This window comes from Coregonus lavaretus, assembly GCF_964263955.1.
Source record: "Coregonus lavaretus genome assembly, chromosome: 7".
NCBI lineage: Eukaryota > Metazoa > Chordata > Actinopteri > Salmoniformes > Salmonidae > Coregonus > Coregonus lavaretus.
The window spans coordinates 26,379,961-26,401,157 of NC_139994.1; the positions used below are offsets into that span (position 1 = coordinate 26,379,961).

The 21,197-nt window shown below is 43.5% G+C and overlaps 2 protein-coding genes across 2 annotated transcripts in view; both read left to right on the forward strand.

Annotated features, from left to right (window-relative positions):
* Positions 1 to 3,086, forward strand: part of LOC311132476 (uncharacterized protein) — a gene marked incomplete at its 5' end in the record, with an annotated part of 85,360 nt that extends 82,274 nt beyond the window's left edge. Inside the window, one exon of the mRNA XM_084165762.1 lies at positions 3,019 to 3,086. The remainder of the gene's footprint in view (positions 1 to 3,018) is intronic.
* A 21-nt stretch (positions 3,087 to 3,107) lies between these two features.
* Positions 3,108 to 21,197, forward strand: part of LOC311132968 (semaphorin-6D-like) — a gene marked incomplete at its 5' end in the record, with an annotated part of 39,017 nt that continues 20,927 nt past the window's right edge. Inside the window, 14 exons of the mRNA XM_084166367.1 lie at positions 3,108 to 3,243; positions 4,916 to 5,030; positions 5,244 to 5,301; positions 8,296 to 8,352; positions 8,766 to 8,867; positions 9,679 to 9,769; positions 10,145 to 10,267; positions 10,541 to 10,629; positions 11,747 to 11,964; positions 14,501 to 14,632; positions 14,825 to 14,980; positions 16,426 to 16,599; positions 17,008 to 17,148; positions 19,997 to 20,074. Coding sequence (XP_084022493.1) covers positions 3,108 to 3,243; positions 4,916 to 5,030; positions 5,244 to 5,301; positions 8,296 to 8,352; positions 8,766 to 8,867; positions 9,679 to 9,769; positions 10,145 to 10,267; positions 10,541 to 10,629; positions 11,747 to 11,964; positions 14,501 to 14,632; positions 14,825 to 14,980; positions 16,426 to 16,599; positions 17,008 to 17,148; positions 19,997 to 20,074 — 1,670 coding nt within the window. The remainder of the gene's footprint in view (positions 3,244 to 4,915; positions 5,031 to 5,243; positions 5,302 to 8,295; positions 8,353 to 8,765; positions 8,868 to 9,678; positions 9,770 to 10,144; positions 10,268 to 10,540; positions 10,630 to 11,746; positions 11,965 to 14,500; positions 14,633 to 14,824; positions 14,981 to 16,425; positions 16,600 to 17,007; positions 17,149 to 19,996; positions 20,075 to 21,197) is intronic.

Genomic DNA, 21,197 nt, shown 5'->3' on the forward strand with positions numbered 1-21,197 from the left:
CATATGGGAGCTAACTTCTTGCTTGAACAGAAGAACCTCAAGTTACACTCCCCTCCAAATGCATTTGTACAGTGAAGCTAAAAATGTGACTTTATACTCCAGCATTTTGGATTTGAGATCAAATGTTTCATACAAGGCGATGGTATGTCACCTTTTATTTTAGGTTATTTTCATACATATCTGTTTTACTGTTTAGGAATGAAAGCACTTTATGTACATTACATGACCAAAAGTATGTGGACACCAGCTCGTTGAACATCTCATTCCTAAATCATGGGCATTAATATGGTGTTGTTCCCCCCTTTGCTGCTATAACAGCCTCCACTCTTCTGGGAAGGCTTTCCACTAGATGTTGGAACATTGCTGCGGTGACTTGCTTCCATTCATTAGTGAGGTCGGGCACTGATGTTGGACGATTAGGCCTGGCTCGCAGTCGGCGTTCCTGTTCATCCCAAAGGTGTTCGATGGGGTTGAGGTCAGGGCTCTGTGCAGGCCAAGTTCTTCCACACAGATCTCGACAAACCATATCTGTATGGACCTCGCTTTGTGCACGGGGGCATTGTCATGCTGAAACAGGAAAGGGCCTTCCCAAACTGTTGCCACAAAGTTTGAAGCACAGAATCGTCTAGAATATCATGTTATGCTGTAGTGTTAAGATTTCCCTTCACTGGAACTAAGGGGCCTAGCCCGAACCATTAAAAACATCAGTTGTGGCTGAAACAGCCGAATCCACTAATTTGAAGGGGTGTTCACATACTTTTGTATATATAGTCCCCCCATTTGAGGAAGTCATAAGTATTTGAACAAATTTGCTTAGTGTATTAAAGTAGTCAAAAGTTTAGTATTTGGTCCCATATTCCTAGCACGCAATGAATACATCAAGCTTGTGACTCTACAAACTCGTTGGATGAGAGTTACTATTGGGGAAAACAACCCAAAACACAACCAAAACAAACTGCAAATGCATCCAACGAGTTTGTAGAGTAACAAGGTTGATGTAGTCATTGCGTGCTAGGAATATGGGACCAAATACTAAACTTTTGATTGATTGTTCATCTCTGGTGACAGGTCTTTATACGTGTAGAACACTTAGCATAGCAAACAGAAGCAAACCTCTTAAATCAATCCAAGATGGCTTCAGTCGTCTCCTGTTGCGGTTTCATACAATACTTCTGATCTTTTGCCTCTTGACAACAATATCTCCCCACAGTTGTGACTGCCACAACCCAGGCAGGCGCCACCACAATAGAGAACCAGTTGAAGAGCTAGAGTGAGTTTTCATCTCAGGGGTCTATGTCTCCCAGCTGGGAGCTCTTAGCAGCGCAGTAACAACCACTCTATTGGAGAAGATGGGAATGTATGTTCTCACTTTTAACTCCTCAAGTCGCTGGTGAGGTCAGCTGAAGGTGGACTGAAAGCAGCTGGGCCTTAGCTCACACGGTCATACTATATGACCTTGGCTTGCCCAGAAGAAATATACAACATTGTTTTCTTTTGTTCTATGATATTGGTCTGGAAACCAACATTCCATCCACTGTACAGTTACTACAATACCTGTGATGTATCATACTGATTATGCTAGTCAGTGGGGGAAGTTTTGAACACTTCTGCTCTTTGTGTACTGTGATCACAAAAATTACCTCAGACTTACTTTCCCATGTTACTTCCTCCAAACATCGATTGAATGACAACTCAGGTTGACTCATCATCCATTACTTCCTCTACAGTCTGACAGTAGTGGAGCAGTAGGTATTGTGTGTCTGAGTGGGTGTAATCCTTTAGAGTAGAGAGGCTACCAGCGAGCCACACTGTAAACACGACTAGATGCTAATCCTTATAATTTATAGCGGGGGGCCATGACTGGCTGACCTCGCGGCTAAGCACCACACCTGCTCGGAATCTAAACGAGAATGGCGTAGGCTAATTGATATTGATGGCGAGTGCTCCTGTTGTTTGTTGACTTTGGGAGGGTAGGTAGTTAGCGCGGCATGCTAACGTCCTGTCTCTAGCGTGTGTAGAGTCAGGTCTAACTTCAGGATGCATTTCCTCTTGCTAGCAGCATTCCTCCAAGCATTCCTCACGAAAGAGTCAGAGAATGAGGATGTTACCCAAGCATGTTACTCTAGTAATTGTAGAAAATGTGTATCTTGCTCTGTGCAATCCATTTGGTTTTTTAATGTGGAACATTATAAAATGAGTCAAACAACTTCAATGAAACTATGTAGATGAAAAATGTAGATGAACGCATCTCTGTGGTCCATTGGACTGATGTGTACTGTATCTCTGACAGAATTACCTTTCCCACCATCACTCTTGCTGTGTGTGTTAGTATGTTGGCACTCGAAGAGGCAGATGTTGACATTAGCAGCTGTTAAGACCATCTGGATTCCAGCCCGAACTGTTCGTTACTCATTGATATTGTTTCAACCAAAGCAGACAGCCTGAAGTCGATCATTAATATTTCTGACCAAAACAGCCTGGTGTCAGTGTGACCTTGGAAAAAAATGTTTTACTTATTAGTGTTAACATTTAGTTTAGTTTGACGAGTTCTGGACTGCTGCCGGTGTCATGAGTTGATAGACCAGAACATAGACACAATCACATGAATCAATTGTCCTGTGAGATTTATTTTTGTGCATTACTTTCCACATTTTTATGATGAATATATTTAGTTATTCTCACATATTTGAGCTCCTGTGTTACCTTTAGATGCCATTAGGCTATGATGAATCATAATTGTAGCATTTTGCTTAGATAATGCAAGCTAAAAATGCATATTTTGTCCTGAAATTATATCATTCAATTAATAGACATCGATTCCTCTGTGTTCTTTATATCATGTCTATGAATTTGTGAATACCACTAGCCAATTGAGAAAATGTCCTAAATTGAGCAATTACAGATTTGACTGAACGTTTTCATCATGTATAGTCAAACAACATTTGTTTGTATTCTATGACCCCTTTTCATTCGACTGAACTGAATTCCTCTCTTCTTCCTCCATCTTTCCCTCCAAAGACAGTGCTCCCGTGGATCTGAGCCCCACACCATGACTTGCTGAAGCCCCCCTTGCTGCTACCCACCCGCCCCCCTTCTCCTCATTGAAGATGGTCCCTCCGGAACGGACGAGGTGGCGCCTCCTGCTGGCAGCCCTCACACTCACTTCCTGTCTACTGTCCACCTCTGCCACGGCCACACCTTTCCCCAAGGACCTGGAGCCAATCAACGTTGTCAGATGGGAGCGTGAGTAGCCCCACCAGCCCCCTGATTTGGCTTAGAGTGATTTTAAAAGGCCAAGTGGTGCCATGTTGCATATTTTCCCTCTGTGATATAAGGGGATTAATTTAGTAGCACGGGACTGGTAGTTAGAGTGCACTAATATGATGTGACATATAAATCTACCACTGCGTTAAGGGAGGAAGATTGCTGTGGTATTTGTCTCCAGCAGCACGCAAGGAAACAGATACTCTATTTGCGTTGCCTAAGGCTGGCTCAGAGCCCTAATGCTACCTTGTTAAGACATTGATGAACCAAAGTCAGGAAGTCAGGCTGTAGAGTTGGCCTGCACAGGAGATGAGTGTGGATAAATGGTCTTGTGCAAATGGAACACAAGGTTAGATTAAGTACAGAGATGTACACTCAAAATGGCCATCATTGATTTCTGAGTGGGTGTTGGGCACAGTTTTCCCACAGTTCTCTAACTATATGTGGGTCTATCGGCTCCAGGAGGTATGGCTTACATGACAGGTTATGAGCAGGACAGGTTTTATACATTATTGGTGTGAGAAAGGGGGATAAAGAGTGGCGAAGGAGAACGTTTCGCTGAGGCATTGTGGCATTAAATGGGAGTTGGTTTGCGAGGTCAACAGCTTGGAATCTCGGAAAGAGAAGGAGGAAAAGAATGAGAGGGCGTTTACAATGTGTTACCGGTAGTAGTTGGTAACAAACCTTGAAACAGATTGATTACGGATATATCTCCTGACATATCGGACAGTGGAAACGACACCATCAGACCTACCTATACTAACTGCGAGAGTGGACTTCAAGGGCATTTTGTTTAGTGTTAGAGGATATTCGGCTCATCACTCTGCATGTTGCGAGCTGACGCCGTCTTTGCCGTCGACAAAACACCAACAGTCTTATCATTTAATGAACACTTTTGCCTAGTCATCATATTTGCTGTTGTATTGTCCAAACAAAGCCTTTCGGCAGATGAATTGAGTTTAATCGTATGGCAACAGTATATGCTCTAATAATTGCCATTATGCAAATTGCTTACGACAAAACTACAATAGCAGACACTTCATCTTAGCTCACTCATCCCAAGCCAAATAAACTATGGCTCTATCAAACCTCTATTTAACCTTCAACAGGGTTGTGTTCAGTAGGCGCCAAACGAAATAATAAAAACAGGGATTTGTCCAATAAGAAACTCTCATGTTTTCTCTTGCGTGCCTTAATGAACAAGACCCAGGACTGGACACAGACAGCTAGAGCAGAAGAGCTAGCAGAGGTTTCTGTTCATTAACTTCCCCCTAGTCTGACCTTTTAGAAACAAGCCAGGCCTCCTGAACCTGGATACAGTCCACAGGAAGAACAGGACATGACTAGAATGGGAGAGTGTCTGACCAGAGAGTGATTTGGTTTAGTTTAGCGACTGCAAACCTACAGTGTATCCATTTATTGCCACTAGCAACTAAAAATCTAACAAATACTACGTAATTAAAGATTTAAACACCAAAATGAGGCCTGTCAGGACCAAGCAGGATTACCAATTATGAATGACAACTTGAGATAGTAGTAATTTCCGTATAGCTGTGAGCTGTCTAGGAGTTGGGGTCATGAATTGGAAAAATCTTGAAATGTATGTGATAATTCAGCTATTCTTATCTTTTTCATCTCTCTCTTTTTGTAGACTCCTACCTGTACCCAGGGTTCCAGGGGCTGGTGTCGGACAATGAAACATTCAGACTAGGCCTGGACTTCCAGAGGATGCTGAGGATCAACCACATGCTCTACATCGCTGCCAGGTCAGTCAGCCAATCCACTGTCTCCGTTCTGGTCCACATGTTTACAGTCACAACCAATAAAACATCACAACCAGACTGACCAAACTAGGGTCTGTTTCCCGGACGCTGAAGCTTTTTCAATGGAGAATCCGGGAAACCAACCCTTAGTTTGCTTTTATTTATGAGACTGTGCACAGAATACCGTGACACTAAATCTTTATCTTTACCCCACAGGGACCATGTTTTTGCAGTAAACCTGACCACAGCTGATGACGACTTCGTCCCCCATCTGGTAAGTTACATAATCAAACACTCAATCAAACCTCACATGGCTATGCAAGATGGAATATAACATTTAAAAAAAACAGGAACTAACATGGCCATGTGGTTTATTACTGCACACTTTTGATCTGCTTTTTATCTTCTAAACACAGAAGTACCCATAATGTATTTGCAATATGAATTATATTTGTTTTTAGAAGTACCATAGCCTGGCCTCTACTGAGTTTTCCTCACTAATGGACTAGCCTGCAAGCAATGGCCCTTAGCTTGGCTGCTCCCCCACAGTGGAGGACCCTCGAGCGTAACCCCAATATGGCAGGGGTCCAGTAATTATACCCAAAAACCCCTTTTCATATCAGCTTCCCAGAAATAACTGCTCCTGATGGGGTGGCAAAGTCAAGCGAAGCTCTCAGCAGGCAGACCCAAAGATCACCCAAAGGTCACAGAGAGGCCTCTGACGGTTATGGCCACACGAACACACTCTGCGATTGTATCAGGCTCTTTCATGTAACTCTGTGTGTGGTGTGGTGGTGCTTGCTCTAGAGCAGGGGTGTCAAACATACGGCCCGCGGGCCGGATCCGGCATTTGGGGGTCCAATCCGGCCCGCGGGTGGTTTGAGTAAAATAGATATATATACACTACCAGTCAAAAGTTTGGACACACCTACTCATTCAAGGGTTTTTCTTTATTTTTAATATTTTTTACATTGTAGAATAATAGTGAAGACATCAAAACTATGAAATAACACATATGGAATCATGTAGTAACCAAAAAAGTGTTAAATAAATCCAAATATATTTTTGTGCAAACCTGGTGGCCAACTACAAGAAATGTCTGACCTCTGTGATTGCCAACAAGGGTTTTGCCACCAAGTACTAAGTCATGTTTTGCAGAGGGGTCAAATACTTGTTTCCCTCGTTAAAATGCAAATCAATTTATAACATTTCTGACATGTGTTTTTCTGGATTATTTTGTTGTTATTCTGTCTCTCACTGTTCAAATACACCTACCATTAAAATTATAGACTGATCATGTCTTTGTCAGTGGGCAAACGTACAAAATCAGCAGGGGATCAAATACTTTTTTCACTCACTGTGTATGTGTATATATATATATATATATATATATATATATATATATATATATATATATATATATATATATATATATATATATATATATATACTGCTCAAAAAAATAAAGGGAACACTAAAATAACACATCCTAGATCTGATTGAATAAAATTATCTTATTAATTACTTTTTTCTTTACATAGTTGAATGTGCTGACAACAAAATCACACAAATTATCAATGGAAATCAAATTTATCGACCCATGGAGGTCTGGATTTGGAGTCACCCTCAAAATTAAAGTGGAAAACCACACTCCAGGCTGATCCAACTTTGATGTAATGTCCTTAAAACAAGTCAAAATGAGGCTCAGTAGTGTGTGTGGCCTCCACGTGCCTGTATGACCTCCCTACAACGCCTGGGCATGCTCCTGATGAGGTGGCGGATCTCCTCCCAGACCTGGACTAAAGCATCCGCCAACTCCTGGACAGTCTGTGGTGCAACGTGGCGTTGGTGGATGGAGCGAGACATGATGTCCCAGATGTGCTCAATTGGATTCAGGTCTGGGGAACGGGCGGGCCAGTCCATAGCATCAATGCCTTCCTCTTGCAGGAACTGCTGACACACTCCAGCCACATGAGGTCTAGCATTGTCTTGCATTAGGAGGAACCCAGGGCCAACCGCACCAGCATATGGTCTCACAAGGGGTCTGAGGATCTCATCTCGGTACCTAATGGCAGTCAGGCTACCTCTGGCGAGCACATGGAGGGCTGTGCGGCCCCCCAAAGAAATGCCACCCCACACCATGACTGACCCACCGCCAAACCGGTCATGCTGGAGGATGTTGCAGGCAGCAGAACGTTCTCCTCAGCGTCTCCAGACTCTGTCACGTCTGTCACATGTGCTCAGTGTGAACCTGCTTTCATCTGTGAAGAGCACAGGGCGCCAGTGGCGAATTTGCCAATCTTGGTCTTCTCTGGCAAATGCCAAACGTCCTGCACGGTGTTGGGCTGTAAGCACAACCCCCACCTGTGGACGTCGGGCCCTCATACCACCCTCATGGAGTCTGTTTCTGACCGTTTGAGCAGACACATGCACATTTGTGGCCTGCTGGAGGTCATTTTGCAGGGCTCTGGCAGTGCTCCTCCTGCTCCTCCTTGCACAAAGGTGGAGGTAGCAGTCCTGCTGCTGGGTTGTTGCCCTCCTACGACCTCCTCCACGTCTCCTGATGTACTGGCCTGTCTCCTGGTAGCGCCTCCATGCTCTGGACACTACGCTGACAGACACAGCAAACCTTCTTGCCACAGCTCGCATTGATGTGCCATCCTGGATGAGCTGCACTACCTGAGCCACTTGTGTGGGTTGTAGACTCCGTCTCATGCTACCACTAGAGTGAAAGCACCGCCAGCATTCAAAAGTGACCAAAACATCAGCCAGGAAGCATAGGAACTGAGAAGCGGTCTGTGGTCACCACCTGCAAAACCAGTCCTTTATTGGGGGTGTCTTGCTAATTGCCTATAATTTCCACCTGTTGTCTATTCCATTTGCACAACAGCATGTGAAATGTATTGTCAATCAGTGTTGCTTCCTAAGTGGACAGTTTGATTTCACAGAAGTGTGATTGACTTTGGAGTTACATTGTGTTGTTTAAGTGTTCCCTTTATTTTTTTGAGCAGTGTATATATATTTTTTAATACTTTAAAATGACTAAAATCTAATCGAAACTGTGTAGAAATGATAATGGACCTACATTCATACAATAAAGTACTATTTTTTGCAAATTGACGGCGAGGAAGTATAACCAATTTTCAATGGGGCCCTCCAGACCTTATTGAAGACCGAATGTGGCCCCCGGGGCAAAATGAGTTCGACACCCCTGGTCTAGAGCATGGTGTGGTGTCATATTCTGTTTCCCCCCTTTCATGTATTGCAGAAGCTGACATGGAGGTCCAAGGATGTGGCCAAGTGTACCGTGAGGGGTAAAAACAGTGTGAGTGTCTATCTACACCATGTTCTATGTGTGTCTACTTTAAGGTCAGGAGAGAACACACTAGCTACCGCTTTATTTATTTATTTATTTATTTTTTATTTTATTTCACCTTTATTTAACCAGGTAAGCCAGTTGAGAACAAGTTCTCATTTACAACTGCGACCTGGCCAAGATAAAGCAAAGAAGTGCGATAAAAACAACAACAGAGAGTTACATATGTTCTTCAATGGTAGAATCGACTCTCCCTAGCAACATAAGTGCACCCTGTAACGTAATTCAAAGGCTCCGTAATGCTCTTGTGATATCTAGTAATGCATCAGTGCTATTTTAATATGGCCGCCTGTTCTTATTCCAACTGTATCTATAGTGCATGAGTTCCCAATGATACTGAATGAGCCTGTGTGTTTTTCCAGGATGAGTGCTACAACTATGTCAAAGTGCTGGTACCGCGGAACGATGAGACCCTGTTTGCTTGCGGCACTAATGCCTTCAACCCCACCTGCCGCAACTACAAGGTATATGCGTGTGTGTGAGTCTAGGTGTTGATGTGTGCTGTTCATTTCTTTCATTAAACCTTTAGATTCGAGAGAGCCATGATTTTACATTTGTTAATGTCACCCCAATTAGAAAGCTGTGATTGCTGATTGGCGGACATGCAGAGACAACGAGCTAGTCATTATCACAATGCCACAATTTCAGTCTTTATTCACTCTTGAGTGCTAAGCCTTTTGTGTTCAATCCTCTTGCATTGACAAGGTATAATTGCTTCCAGAGCAGTCGGTTTGTTCACTCATGACTCAAAATTGAATAAAAGTCCATATGACATTGCAAATTCACCTGTTTTTCACATTCAATACAATTACCAATACAATTTGCATACATACAATAGTGTGAAGTTATGTTGAAAAGGCAAGAAAGATGACTTGTCATTTAGCATTAGAAACGACAAGTAATTGGAGCTCATTGAAGGCAGAGTGAGGTGAAGCCAACCAGACAGATGTTGTTTTGTTTTTCCTAGCACTCGTGTGTGTGTGTGTGTGTGTGTGTGTGTGTGAATCTGTGTGGGAGCAGGGAGTCCAACTCCTGCTTAGCCACAAATAGGAGATTGTCCCAAGAGGGACTGGAGAGGCAGCCAGGTAATTTATGAGCGCTAGCGAGGGGCTAAACGTCCACAGCCGTGCTAGCAATAGGAATGGCTGTGTTAGCAATTCAGCTAATGTTGCAGCGGAGGTATAGGGGTTAAGGTGTTCGTGCAGTGCTGGTTTCAGTCCATGCCCAGAGCCATAATGGTGACAGAGAACTAACAGTCTCCTCTCGTTCCCACAGATGACCACCCTGGAGCAGGTTGGCGAAGAGGTGGTGGGTCAGGCGCGCTGTCCCTTCGAGTCGGGCCAATCCAACCTCGGCCTCTTTGCTGGTGAGTGGCTCAATTTGTAAATGTAGAATTTGAAATGTAAATTGTTCTGCCCATAGTCCATTAGCAATAAAATGTATTCCAAAGGCTGAATGTAAGAGCTTTTAGGCAGGTCTAGATGGAAGTCTTATGGCTAAATCTATTAGTCATAAAAGTCTGTACCTAGCTTATAATAAATATTAGCTTGATCAGTTGAGCATTTTTATAGCATTATTTAAGATGTGTTTCATATGAATTGGTAAATAGATATGACATTAACTTCTCTTTATATAAAGCTTAACCATATTAATGATATTATCTTACTATGACTTGCTGTATTACTACTATACTATCTTACTTATTAATTACTATATTTTCTATACTTACTTTATTTTTCAGGCGGTGATTTCTACTCTGCCACCATGACCGATTTCTTGGCCAGCGACGCTGTCATCTACCGTAGTCTTGGCGACGACAGCCCCGTCCTGCGGACTGTCAAGTACGACTCCAAGTGGCTCCGAGGTTGGTCATATGACTTTTGTGTCTATCAGTGTCCTGGTTGGGGATGTGTAGCTCTTTCAGCCCAGTACCGAGACACCCGATTCAACTAATAAATGCGTCATCAAGTCCTTAATTAGTAGAATCAGGTGTTATGGTTGGAGCAAATGCCTGAACAGCAGTGACTCCATCTCTGGTAGATACAGATACACCCCAGAAAATTATGACTCACCATAATGACTTTAATTCAATCTCAACTCTCACTTTTCTCCTGTGTGTGTCTCCTTGCCTCCCCAGAGCCCCATTTCCACCATGCGATCGAGTATGGGAATTATGTGTACTTCTTCCTCAGTGAGATTGCAGTGGAGTACACCACCCTGGGCAAGGTAAGAGGGTGTCACTGATAGAACCCCAGATTGATGTATGACAGGGGTGAGTGGATGGAACATAATTATAATAATTTGTACTCTGCAAATTGACCACAACTAAGCCCCAAAATAAAATAACTATCATTTCAAACCTTGATTACATTGAGACACGATCACATGTCTCTTTTTTTATTTGTGGGAATACTTGGGAACAAATTTCCTAAATTAATCAAAATTTTAGCTGAATTCCTGGTGATCTTTTTTTTGTCTTCAAAAATGAAAATCCTAGGGCCTCCCGAGTGGCGCAGCGGTCTAAGGCACTGCATCGCAGTGCTAGAGGTATCACAACCGGCCGTAAACGGGAGTCCCATAGGGCGGCGCACAATTGGCCCAGCGTAGTCCGGGTTAGGGGAGGGTTTGGCCGGGGGGCTTTACTTGCCTCATCGCGCTCTAGCAACTCCTTGTGGTGGGCCGGGCGCCAGCAGGCTGACCTCGGTCGTCAGCTGAATGGTGTTTCCTCCGACACATTGGTGCGGCTGGCTTCCAGGTTAAGCGGGCTGGTGTTAAGAAGCGCGGTTAGGCGGGACATGTTTCGGAGAACGCATGACTCGACCTTCGCCTCCTGAGCGCTTTGGGGAGTTGCAGCGATGAGACAAGATCGAAATTGGGGAGAAAAAGGGGGTAAAATACAAAAACAAAACAGATGTTCTATGTACTCTTATCATATGTATCATGACTAGTTGAGATGGGTAATCAATTTATTCTGAAAAGATGAAAGCACCACTATGGTTGGACGTAGGATATGAGCTATAAGGACAGGTCTGCATCCTTATGTCCCGGAACCACTGAGCTATTATGAATGGGAAATAACATCAATTTGTGGGGGTTGGTTTGGAGGTTAGATAGGTGGAACTGCAACCAGAGGGTTGCTGATTTGAAGTCCCAGGTGAAGCAAGTATCGAGAAGTTGAAAAGCAAGGCTCTTATTAACCCCAGACAGCCAGCACTGTGGCTGACCCTGTGCTGCTTCAAGCCTATTAAGTCGTGTTTGTTGTCTCAGGGGGTCAGGAGAAGAGCGGCAAGGATAATAAAGCACTATTCTATTCTATTCTATTATTTTCTGGTTTGGCTCCAAGGTGGTGTTCTCTCGCGTGGCGCGGGTGTGTAAGAACGACAACGGCGGCTCTCCTCGGGTGCTGGAGCGCTACTGGACTTCCTTCCTGAAGGCGCGGCTCAACTGCTCGGTGCCCGGTGACTCCTTCTTCTACTTCGATGTGCTGCAGTCGCTTACCAACGTGCTACAAATCAACCAGCGCCCCGCGGTGGTGGGAGTGTTCACTACGCAAGCTAACAGGTTAGCCTAGCGGTCAAGAAAGTAGTGGCAAATGACTGGGCACTATTCCATCAAAGCCAATATCCATACATTTCTTATACCCCTTTCATACACAGACAAAGTTCCTATGATTTTACCATGCCTGCTTCGTTTTATCTGCTTTTTTGTATATCTGAAAGAGGTAGGGGGTAAAAAACATGGAAAATTAAAATCCACCTGAAGACCTTGTCATGATTCCTGCATTTCCAACTATGTGTGAATAGTTCTCTTTTTTGCAGGTAAATTCATTAACATTTCCATTGTTCAACACCTCCCTAATTTGAAATGCAAACAGCCCCCATATAGGTCTGGGCGATATGGCCTAAAAATGATATATATATTAGATTTTCTCTAAATAAGCTTTGTTGCACAAAAAAAGGTCAATACACTGCATTTCAAACAGTCAGTAATAATCTAATGATTCAGGGCTTGTAAAATTATACCTAGGCTAAATATAAGCCTTCCACAACCATAAGACCCACTAGTAATTACATTATTTTATCAAAATAGTTTAACCTGCTTTTGTTTGCAATAATCACTGATCTGGCTTTCAAGTCTGTCTACGAAAATGCCCTTTTTGTTACACATTTTACCAGAACCATACACAATTCACATCCACTAATAATGACCAACTTCTTGTAGCAGGCATTATAGAAAATGAACACAGGTCTCATAAGCAATCTCTCAAGCCCAAGCCCACGAGCTAGTGAGTAGCCAGTTAATCTTTATATTTGAAGTCTAGCCAACTTGTATCTATTTGCTTGCTAACAAGGTAGAACAGTTGAACTGTTATGAATACACCCTCCTGTCCATCTCCAACTGTTTGAACTGTTCACATTGTTTAGATATTGAAATCAAGTGGCCTACCTGGATAAGATGCTTATTTCTCAGAATGAGAGTAGCCAATTCCTTATATAAATGTGTATTTCTATGCTCATTGCACATTTATAGAACACAGACTAGAAAGCTAGCACATAAGTCTGTTGCTAAAATGCTACTAGCGGTACATGGTACCGCAATGCCGCGCACAACAGAAACTGAGCATACATTTTCCACAATCAAGTTCATTGATACTCTCGTTTTAGTAGGGTCTTATCTGTTTTACATTTTGGGAGTTGAGACATAAAAATTTGTTCGTTAGAATGGTTAAGTTCTCGTCTATTACAATAAAATAATGTCTGTAAGCGTTTCGGTGTCCATGTGACCTATTCTGTTGGACCAAACCTAAAATGCAAATAGCAAGTTTAAACTGATTGTTGTCAGAGAGGAAGAAGTAATATTTTGTCTTTTGTTGTAGTGAGTGGCAGGGGGAGGGGTTTGGTGTCTGCGTACGAGTGGGAAGGTGCACTGTGCACACAGCACAGAATGAGCGAAGGAGGCGAGACCAAAAAGACAGAACGCTAATAAAAACGAAACTAAAAACCTAGAGGCATTTGGAACATCGCACTAAAACATACAGTACCAGTCAAAAGTTTGGACACACCTACACATTCAAGGGTTTTTCTTTATTTTAACTATTTTTCTAAATCATCATAGCGCTTGATGGTTTTTGTGACTGCACTTGAAGAAACTTTCAAAGTTCTTGACATTTTCCGTATTGACTGACCTTCATGTCATAAAGTAATGGACTGTCGTTTCTCTTTGCTTATTTGAGCTGTTCTTGCCATAATATGGACTTGGTCTTTTACCAAATAGGGCTGTCTTCTGTATACCACCCCTACCAACACAACAGATTGGCTCAAACGCATTAAGAAGGAAAGAAATTCCACAAATTAACTTTTAAGAAGGCACTTCACCTGCATTCCAGCTGACTACCTCGTGAAGCTGGTTGAGAGAATGCCAACCGTGTGCAAAGCTATCATCAAGGCAAAGGGTGGCTACTTTGAAGAATCTAAAATCTATTTAGATTTGTTTAACACTTTTTTGGTTACTACATGATTCCATATGTGTTATTTCATAGTTTTGATGTCTTCACTATTATTCTACAATGTAGAAAATAGTACAAATAAAGAAAAACCGTGGAATGAGTAGGTGTGACCAAACCTTTGACTGGTACTGTACATTCAAATTAATTTGATATACAGTATAGCCCAGCCCTACCCCCATGGTTTAAGTACATCCCCCACCCCTCCTAATTTGCCAGTTACCCACTGGGGGGTCATAGAAGGGGGTCATAGAAACATTGCCTTATACAGATTTACAGGTAATACACCACATCTTCTGTCTGAAATTGGTATTACACTGCAAGAATATGCAACATCACTTAAACTGGAAAAACAGGATATTCACTCACACACTGGACCGCCTTACTTGCGGCACAGGAACATTTTAGTTTTACCTCAAACGTCTTGATATTGATTTGAAATAATACAGAGCTCTACACTCACCAGATAGAAATCGGAAAACATTTGTTTCACCTTGTTTGATCAGCCAACCATGTTTCAACCAACCTTTTCAATAACTCAATCTCATGAGGCTCTTTTTTTAACACGCTCTTTGTGTCTGTCTCCCTCGTCAGTATCCCTGGCTCAGCCGTGTGTGCCTTCTACATGGACGACATCGAGAAGGCCTTCAATGGGAAGTTTAAGGAGCAGAAGACCAGTGACTCAGCCTGGACCCCGGTACCAGAAGAACAGGTGCCCAAGCCCAGGTATGAGACTGCCCTCTGAAGGGGGGAAACACTAGCCTACATATGACCAGGCATGACAACGACCTTATGAGTTGACCATACAGCACCAACAGATCTGGGACCAGCTAGGCTAACACAGTGCACACCCATGTTTTGTTTGAATAAGAGTTGCCAAATTTAATTTCTCGAATCTCTTTCTTCTTTCTACTTCAGGCCTGGTTCCTGTGCCGGTGACGGCCCGGCCTCGGCCTACAAGTCGTCCACCACCTTCCCCGACGACACGCTGACCTTCATCAAGTCTTACCCTCTGATGGACGAGGCGGTGCCCTCCGTCAACGACCGGCCCTGCTTCACCCGCACCACAAGCAGGTGCTGTAGGGCAGTACCATACCATACAATATAACTACAGTGAGGGAAAAAAGTATTTGATCCACCTTAATGACTTGGAGAAGATCTGCAAAGAGGAGTGGGACAAAATCCCTCCTGTAATGTGTGCAAACCTGGTGGCCAACTACAAGAAACGTCTGACCTCTGATTGCCAACAAGGGTTTTGCCACCAAGTCATGTTTTGCAGATGGGTCAAATACTTATTTCCCTCATTAAAATGCAAATCAATTTATAACATTTTTGACATGCGTTTTTCTAGATTTTTTGTTGTTATTCTGTCTCTCACTGTTCAAATAAACCTACCATTAAAATTATAGACTGATCATGTCTTTGTCAGTGGGCAAATGTACAAAATCAGCAGGGGATCAAATACCTTTTTCCCTCATTGTATTTATCTTTGTGTGGACAAACGGCAACATAGACAAATATACATTATCAGCAGTATAGAAAATGGCAGCAATAGTTTAGTGCAATGTACAGTAAATCAAATTAGTCAATGAAAGACACTTTACTCAAACCAGGCAACTGGAGTTCTCGCTCAGAAACTAAACCCAGAAATTGCCTCAGCCTAGCTACTCTATTTGACCGGAGACTGTGGCTTCATCCACAAAGCTTGACATTTACTGGCGGTGCAGAGGTGTTTGAGTCTGCCTGCCGTACCCCCTGGGTGCACTGCCTGCTGCTTCTCACCACAGAAAGCTGATGTGATACTCTGGTAAATGACAACAGAAGCCAGGGGGGCACGGGGAACGTGTTATTTCACACTGCTCTAAACATCCTGAGACTGAAGTCCTAGTGAAGTCATGGAAATATTGGAGATAAAATGGGGTTTAAATCATAGGATGTTCTCATCAAGTGTGTTGCATTCATGAACCTGAGGAAATAATATTTTATAGCATAATTATTATTAAACTGAAAATGACAGTGGTTATGCTTCACTCTTTAGCAGCCAGTTGAGATGACTGGCGTTAGATATGCACATGTAAACACACGAAGATAAGAACATTCTGGAGACAATCATGGTTCATGTACAAAACCTTCCTTGACAGCTGTTATGCTGCTAGGCAACCAACACAAGCCATTCGGGAAAGTGCTAAATCTCGCCCAGAAAGTAGCCTAAAGCAGAAGTGAATTTTCAGCCCAGCGGCGCTTCTGTCGTCCCCATTTCAGTGTACTCGCCACTCCATTTTTTGGTGCACAGAAAATTACAAAATCACGTGGGTTAAAATCAGGAAAAGCACAAAAAAGGCTGAACAATAATAGCTTTTTTAAGGGATGAAAAATTGTTCATTTTTAACCCTATGTTGACCTGTGTCTCAATGCCAGTCATAGCGGTTCACTTGTTCTGGATGACTGACCCATTATGGCTGATGGGTTACCAGTTCCGGATGTACAATCCACGCTAACTGTGTTTTTCCCTTCTCCAGGTACAAGCTGACTCAGATTGCGGTGGACACCTCTGCCGGGCCGTCTAAGGACCGCACTGTGGTCTTCCTGGGCTCGGAGGATGGCAGGGTCCTGAAGGTGTTGTCCAGCACTCATCCTAATGCCTCCTTTGGCTCCCAGCTCCTGGAGGACATAGATGTCTATAACCCCTCAATGTGAGCACAGACCCTCTATAAGTCAGTCTATAACCCCTCTTAAGTGAGTGTGTAACCACGTTTGAATAGGTCGTATTTACACAGGCGTAGTAAAATGAATGTCTGTACCTGCTTCAAAGCTGTAACCTACATTATAATGTTGTTACTCCCACCAAATGGTCAAAATCTTTACTAAGGTAGTTCACAGGCAAAGTCATTGTATTTTCCACACTATATTAGGGGTTCAAATGGTATATCAACTTCCTAAATGAACATTTCTTACAGAGATAGCCTTTAAATGGGGCTCCCATTTCTATCTGTGACTGATTCGTTGTGCTGTGTTTCACGTGTCTATAGTCTAACTCTGATCGTTTAGTATGGTTGTGCTGTAAGTGTTCTCACGTGTCATGCGACCATGTTTTCCCACAGGTGTAACATTCAGGGGCAGCAGGACCGGAGGATTCTGGGAATGGAGCTGGATAAGGACCATCATGCCTTGTTTGTGGCCTTCACCAGCTGTGTCATCAGAGTACCACTCAGCCGCTGCACTGAGCACGGCGCCTGTAAAAAGTGAGTTACAACAAGGCGGAAACAATTGTGTGAAAATACACATAGGAGGATATACAGTCGTGGTCAAAAGTTTTGAGAATGACACAAATATTAATTTTCACAAAGTCTGCTGCCTCAGTTTTTATGATGGCAATTTGCATATTCTCCAGAATGTTATGAAGAGTGATCAGATGAATTGCAATTAATTGCAAAGTCCCTCTTTGCCATGAAAATGAACTTAATCCCCAAAAAACATTTCCACTGCATTTCAGCCCTGCCACAAAAGGACCAGCTGACATCATGTCAGTGATTCTCTCATTAACACAGGTGAGAGTGTTGACGAGGACAAGGCTGGAGATCACTCTGTCGTGCTGATTGAGTTAGAATAACAGACTGGAAGCTTTAAAAGGAGGGTGGTGCTTGAAATCATTGTTCCTCCTCTGTTAACCATGGTTATCTGCAAGGAAACACGTGCCGTTATCATTTCTTTACACAAAAGGGCTTCACAGGCAAGGATATTGCTGCTAGTAAGATTGCACCTAAATCAACCATTTATCGGATCATCAAGAACTTCAAGGAGAGAGGTTCAATTGTTGTGAAGAAGGCTTCAGGGCGCCCAAGAAAGTCCAGCAAGCGCCAGGACCATCTCCTAAAGTTGATTCAGCTGCGGGATCGGGGCACCACCAGTGCAGAGCTTGATCAGGAATGGCAGCAGGCAGGTGTGAGTGCATCTGCACGCACAGTGAGGTGAATACTTTTGGAGGATGGCCTGGTGTCAAGAAGGGCAGCGAGGAAGCCACTTCTCTTCAGGAAAAACAGGGACAGACTGATATTCTACAAAAGGTACAGGGATTGGACTGCTGAGGACTAGGGTAAAGTCATTTTCTCTGATGAATCCCCTTTCCGATTGTTTGGGGCATCCGGGAAAAAAACCTTGTCCGGAGAAGACAAGGCGAGCGCTACCATCAGTCCTGTGTCATGCCAACAGTAAAGCATCCTGAGACCATGTGTGGGGTTGCTTCTCAGCCAAGGGAGTGGGCTCACTCACAATTTTGCCTAAGAACACAGCCATGAATAAAGAATGGTACCAACACATCATCCGAGAGCAACTTCTCCCAACCATCCAAGAACAGTTTGGTGACAAACAATGCCTTTTCCAGCATGATGGAGCACCTTGCCATAAGGCAAAAGTGATAACTAAGTGGCTCGGGGAACAAAACATCGACATTTTGGGTCCATGGCCAGGAAACTCCTCAGACCTTAATCCCATTGAGAACTTGTGGTCAATCCTCAAGAGGCAGGTGGACAAACAAAAACCCACAGATTCTGACAAACTCCAAGCATTGATTATGCAAGAATGGGCTGCCATCATTCAGGATGTGGCCCAGAAGTTAATTGACAGCATGCCAGGGCGGATTGCAGAGGTCTAGAAAAAGAAGGGTCAACACTGCAAATATTGACTCTTTGCATAAACTTAATGTAATTGTCAATAAAAGCCTTTGACACGTATGTAATGCTTGTAATTATACTTCAGTATACCATAGTAACATCTGACAAAAATATCTAAAAACACTGAAGCAGCAAACTTTGTGAAGACCAATACTTGTGTCATTCTCAAAACTTTTGACCACGACTGTACAATATTGTTAGGGCTGAGCTTTCCCTGACTACGTCACCTGACCTGGAAAAAATGGGGCCGACATTTTTTTGTGCTTTTGCACTGTTCAAAATCGTTTGCTCAGTTGTGTTATAACAAATACTTAGTCTCTGTATACCAAGCTCTTTAAATGTCAATTTGTGGTCAATTGATTTCAGTATCAACAAATATTTATATTTGTTCTAGTCATTTGTCAGAAAATTGAGCAAGAGAGAACAGGGAAGCCATGAGGAAATTACCAAATTGTCCAAATGTATTTGGCACAGCTTCTAAAAGAGCCTGTTTGCATATTTTGGCAAACAACCAAGACATAAAAAATGGGCGCTTAATTGCCCGTATAATCAATATTTTAACAGCCTGTAAATGTTTGGGAAATTTTTCAGGATATCATCAGCACAGAATACCACATCAAGAATATCATTAGAGTTGACTGATCCTGCCATTGGAATTTATCAACATTCAAACACCAACAAAAAAACTCACTGCCTCCTTCATAGTCTGACACACACTCGCATGCACACGAACACAGTCTGGGTCAGCCTACAATACCTTTTGAGAGGCCATGTGCAAAATCTCCTACTGGTGGGACGTGAGGGAGGCAGGGGTTCATGTAAACATAGAGCACTGATTGACAAGTGAGAGATCCAAAGGAGACAACCCCCTCTCTTCCTCCTTCCCTAGGCGAGTGTATGACAGTCCCCCCCTCCCCTCTCCCTTCTTCCCCCCTCGGAGCTCCAACTCAGTCCCCGTTGTCCTGGCTGTCAGTGTGTCACCCCGGCTGGGGGAGAGAGACTGAGGGGCACCTGTCACTAAGATAACAGGCTTCACTCCTCCAGGCTGGCAGTCATGGCACACACACGTATAAATATTTCGAAACAGATGCACACACCTGTCCTCTGAGGTCTTTCACAGGCATACTTGTCATCTTGGAGAATGAGCTAAAACACACACTCAGACACTGTCAGACACATTCACCTATCTGTGTTCACACACAGGCCAGCCAGTCTCGCTCTGCAGACACCAGATGGGGAATAGCCCCAACAGAACACGCTCAACTAGACCGCAGCAGTGTCCTTGCCTCAAGTGTGTGTGTGTGTGTGTGTGTGTGTGTGTGTGTGTGGCTTGTCACTGTGTCAAAGTAGACACAGTCGGGCGCCCATTGCCCGCACACCAAGGAGGGATTTAACCACCTCTTGCCTTGTCATTTTCTAGGAGTTGTCTGTCCTCTCGCGACCCATACTGCATCTGGCTCCGGACTGGGAGCTGTGCCAACATGGCGCCAGGGTTCAAGTAAGTGTCACTTTCCTTCCTGTCGCGCTGAAAGGCATCAATCTGAAAGGTAATAAAGGTTTGAGAGCGTGATCGTATATCTGCCATCAGTATTGGCCCCCATAAAATCTCAAACTCTTTGGAAGTCATATTAAGGAAGAATGTATTGAGTGAGTGACATCATTGTACTGCAGATGAGGACCGCTCTTCAAAGATGAGTTTTCCCGCTAGTCCGTTTCTTTATACCAGCAAATTATACACTCTGGGACTCTGTACAGTGTATGCTAATATGCATCCATTTGTTTCTTTATATCTGCTGGCTTTGGGCCAGTTTCCACTTTTGCAATGCACTTTAAGTGAAAGGAACAATCAACCACTTGACCCACAATGGCTTGAGTCCATTTATTTATTTATGAGCCGACAGATTCTGCAATCTCTCAGGAATAAAACAAATTAGTCACCCCCAGACCTCCTGAAAATGAAAAGAGTCTCTTCAATTCTCTGGAACATAGGAAATGACTGAACAACTGATGGGTTGCCATCGATCAGTTCTCATGAACTGAAGAGGGGTCATTTGACACTGTGACTCATGATCATTGCTCTCCAGTGCTATGGAAAAGGCTGCTGTGTAAGGGCTTACTGTGATTCACTTGGCCATGCCACCAGTTAACTTTGTTCCACAACCCCACCCATTCCCTAGCAGTGATTCCCCATCCTGCTTGTGGTTTCTGTCCCGGCCTAGTGCCATCACACCCGATTCAACAAATCAAACAAATTGTCAACGCTTTGATTAGCTGTATCCGGTGTTTCACTGCAGAGTCGGGGACAAAAACCAGCAGTACTGCGGCTCTGCATGAGTAGGTTTGAGGATCACTGAGGCCTAGCAGTTCTCCCCCTTTGGTGAAGTGGTGCTAAAGAACAAGGTTGTGGCTCACACCTACTCTCACACCTCTCTGTTGGCGAGCTGCCAAAGTGGGTCCCCATCACTCTCCTCCCTCTCCTGTCTCCTCTCCCACTCTTTTGCCTGCCGTTCTTTCGCTGATATGTGACATCCCCCTAAATCTCCCAGAGTGTCGAGGGGAAAAAAAGCAAAGGTCTTAGTATTGTGGAACCAAGGAGAATAGCGGAAAGCAGTCGGTCTGTT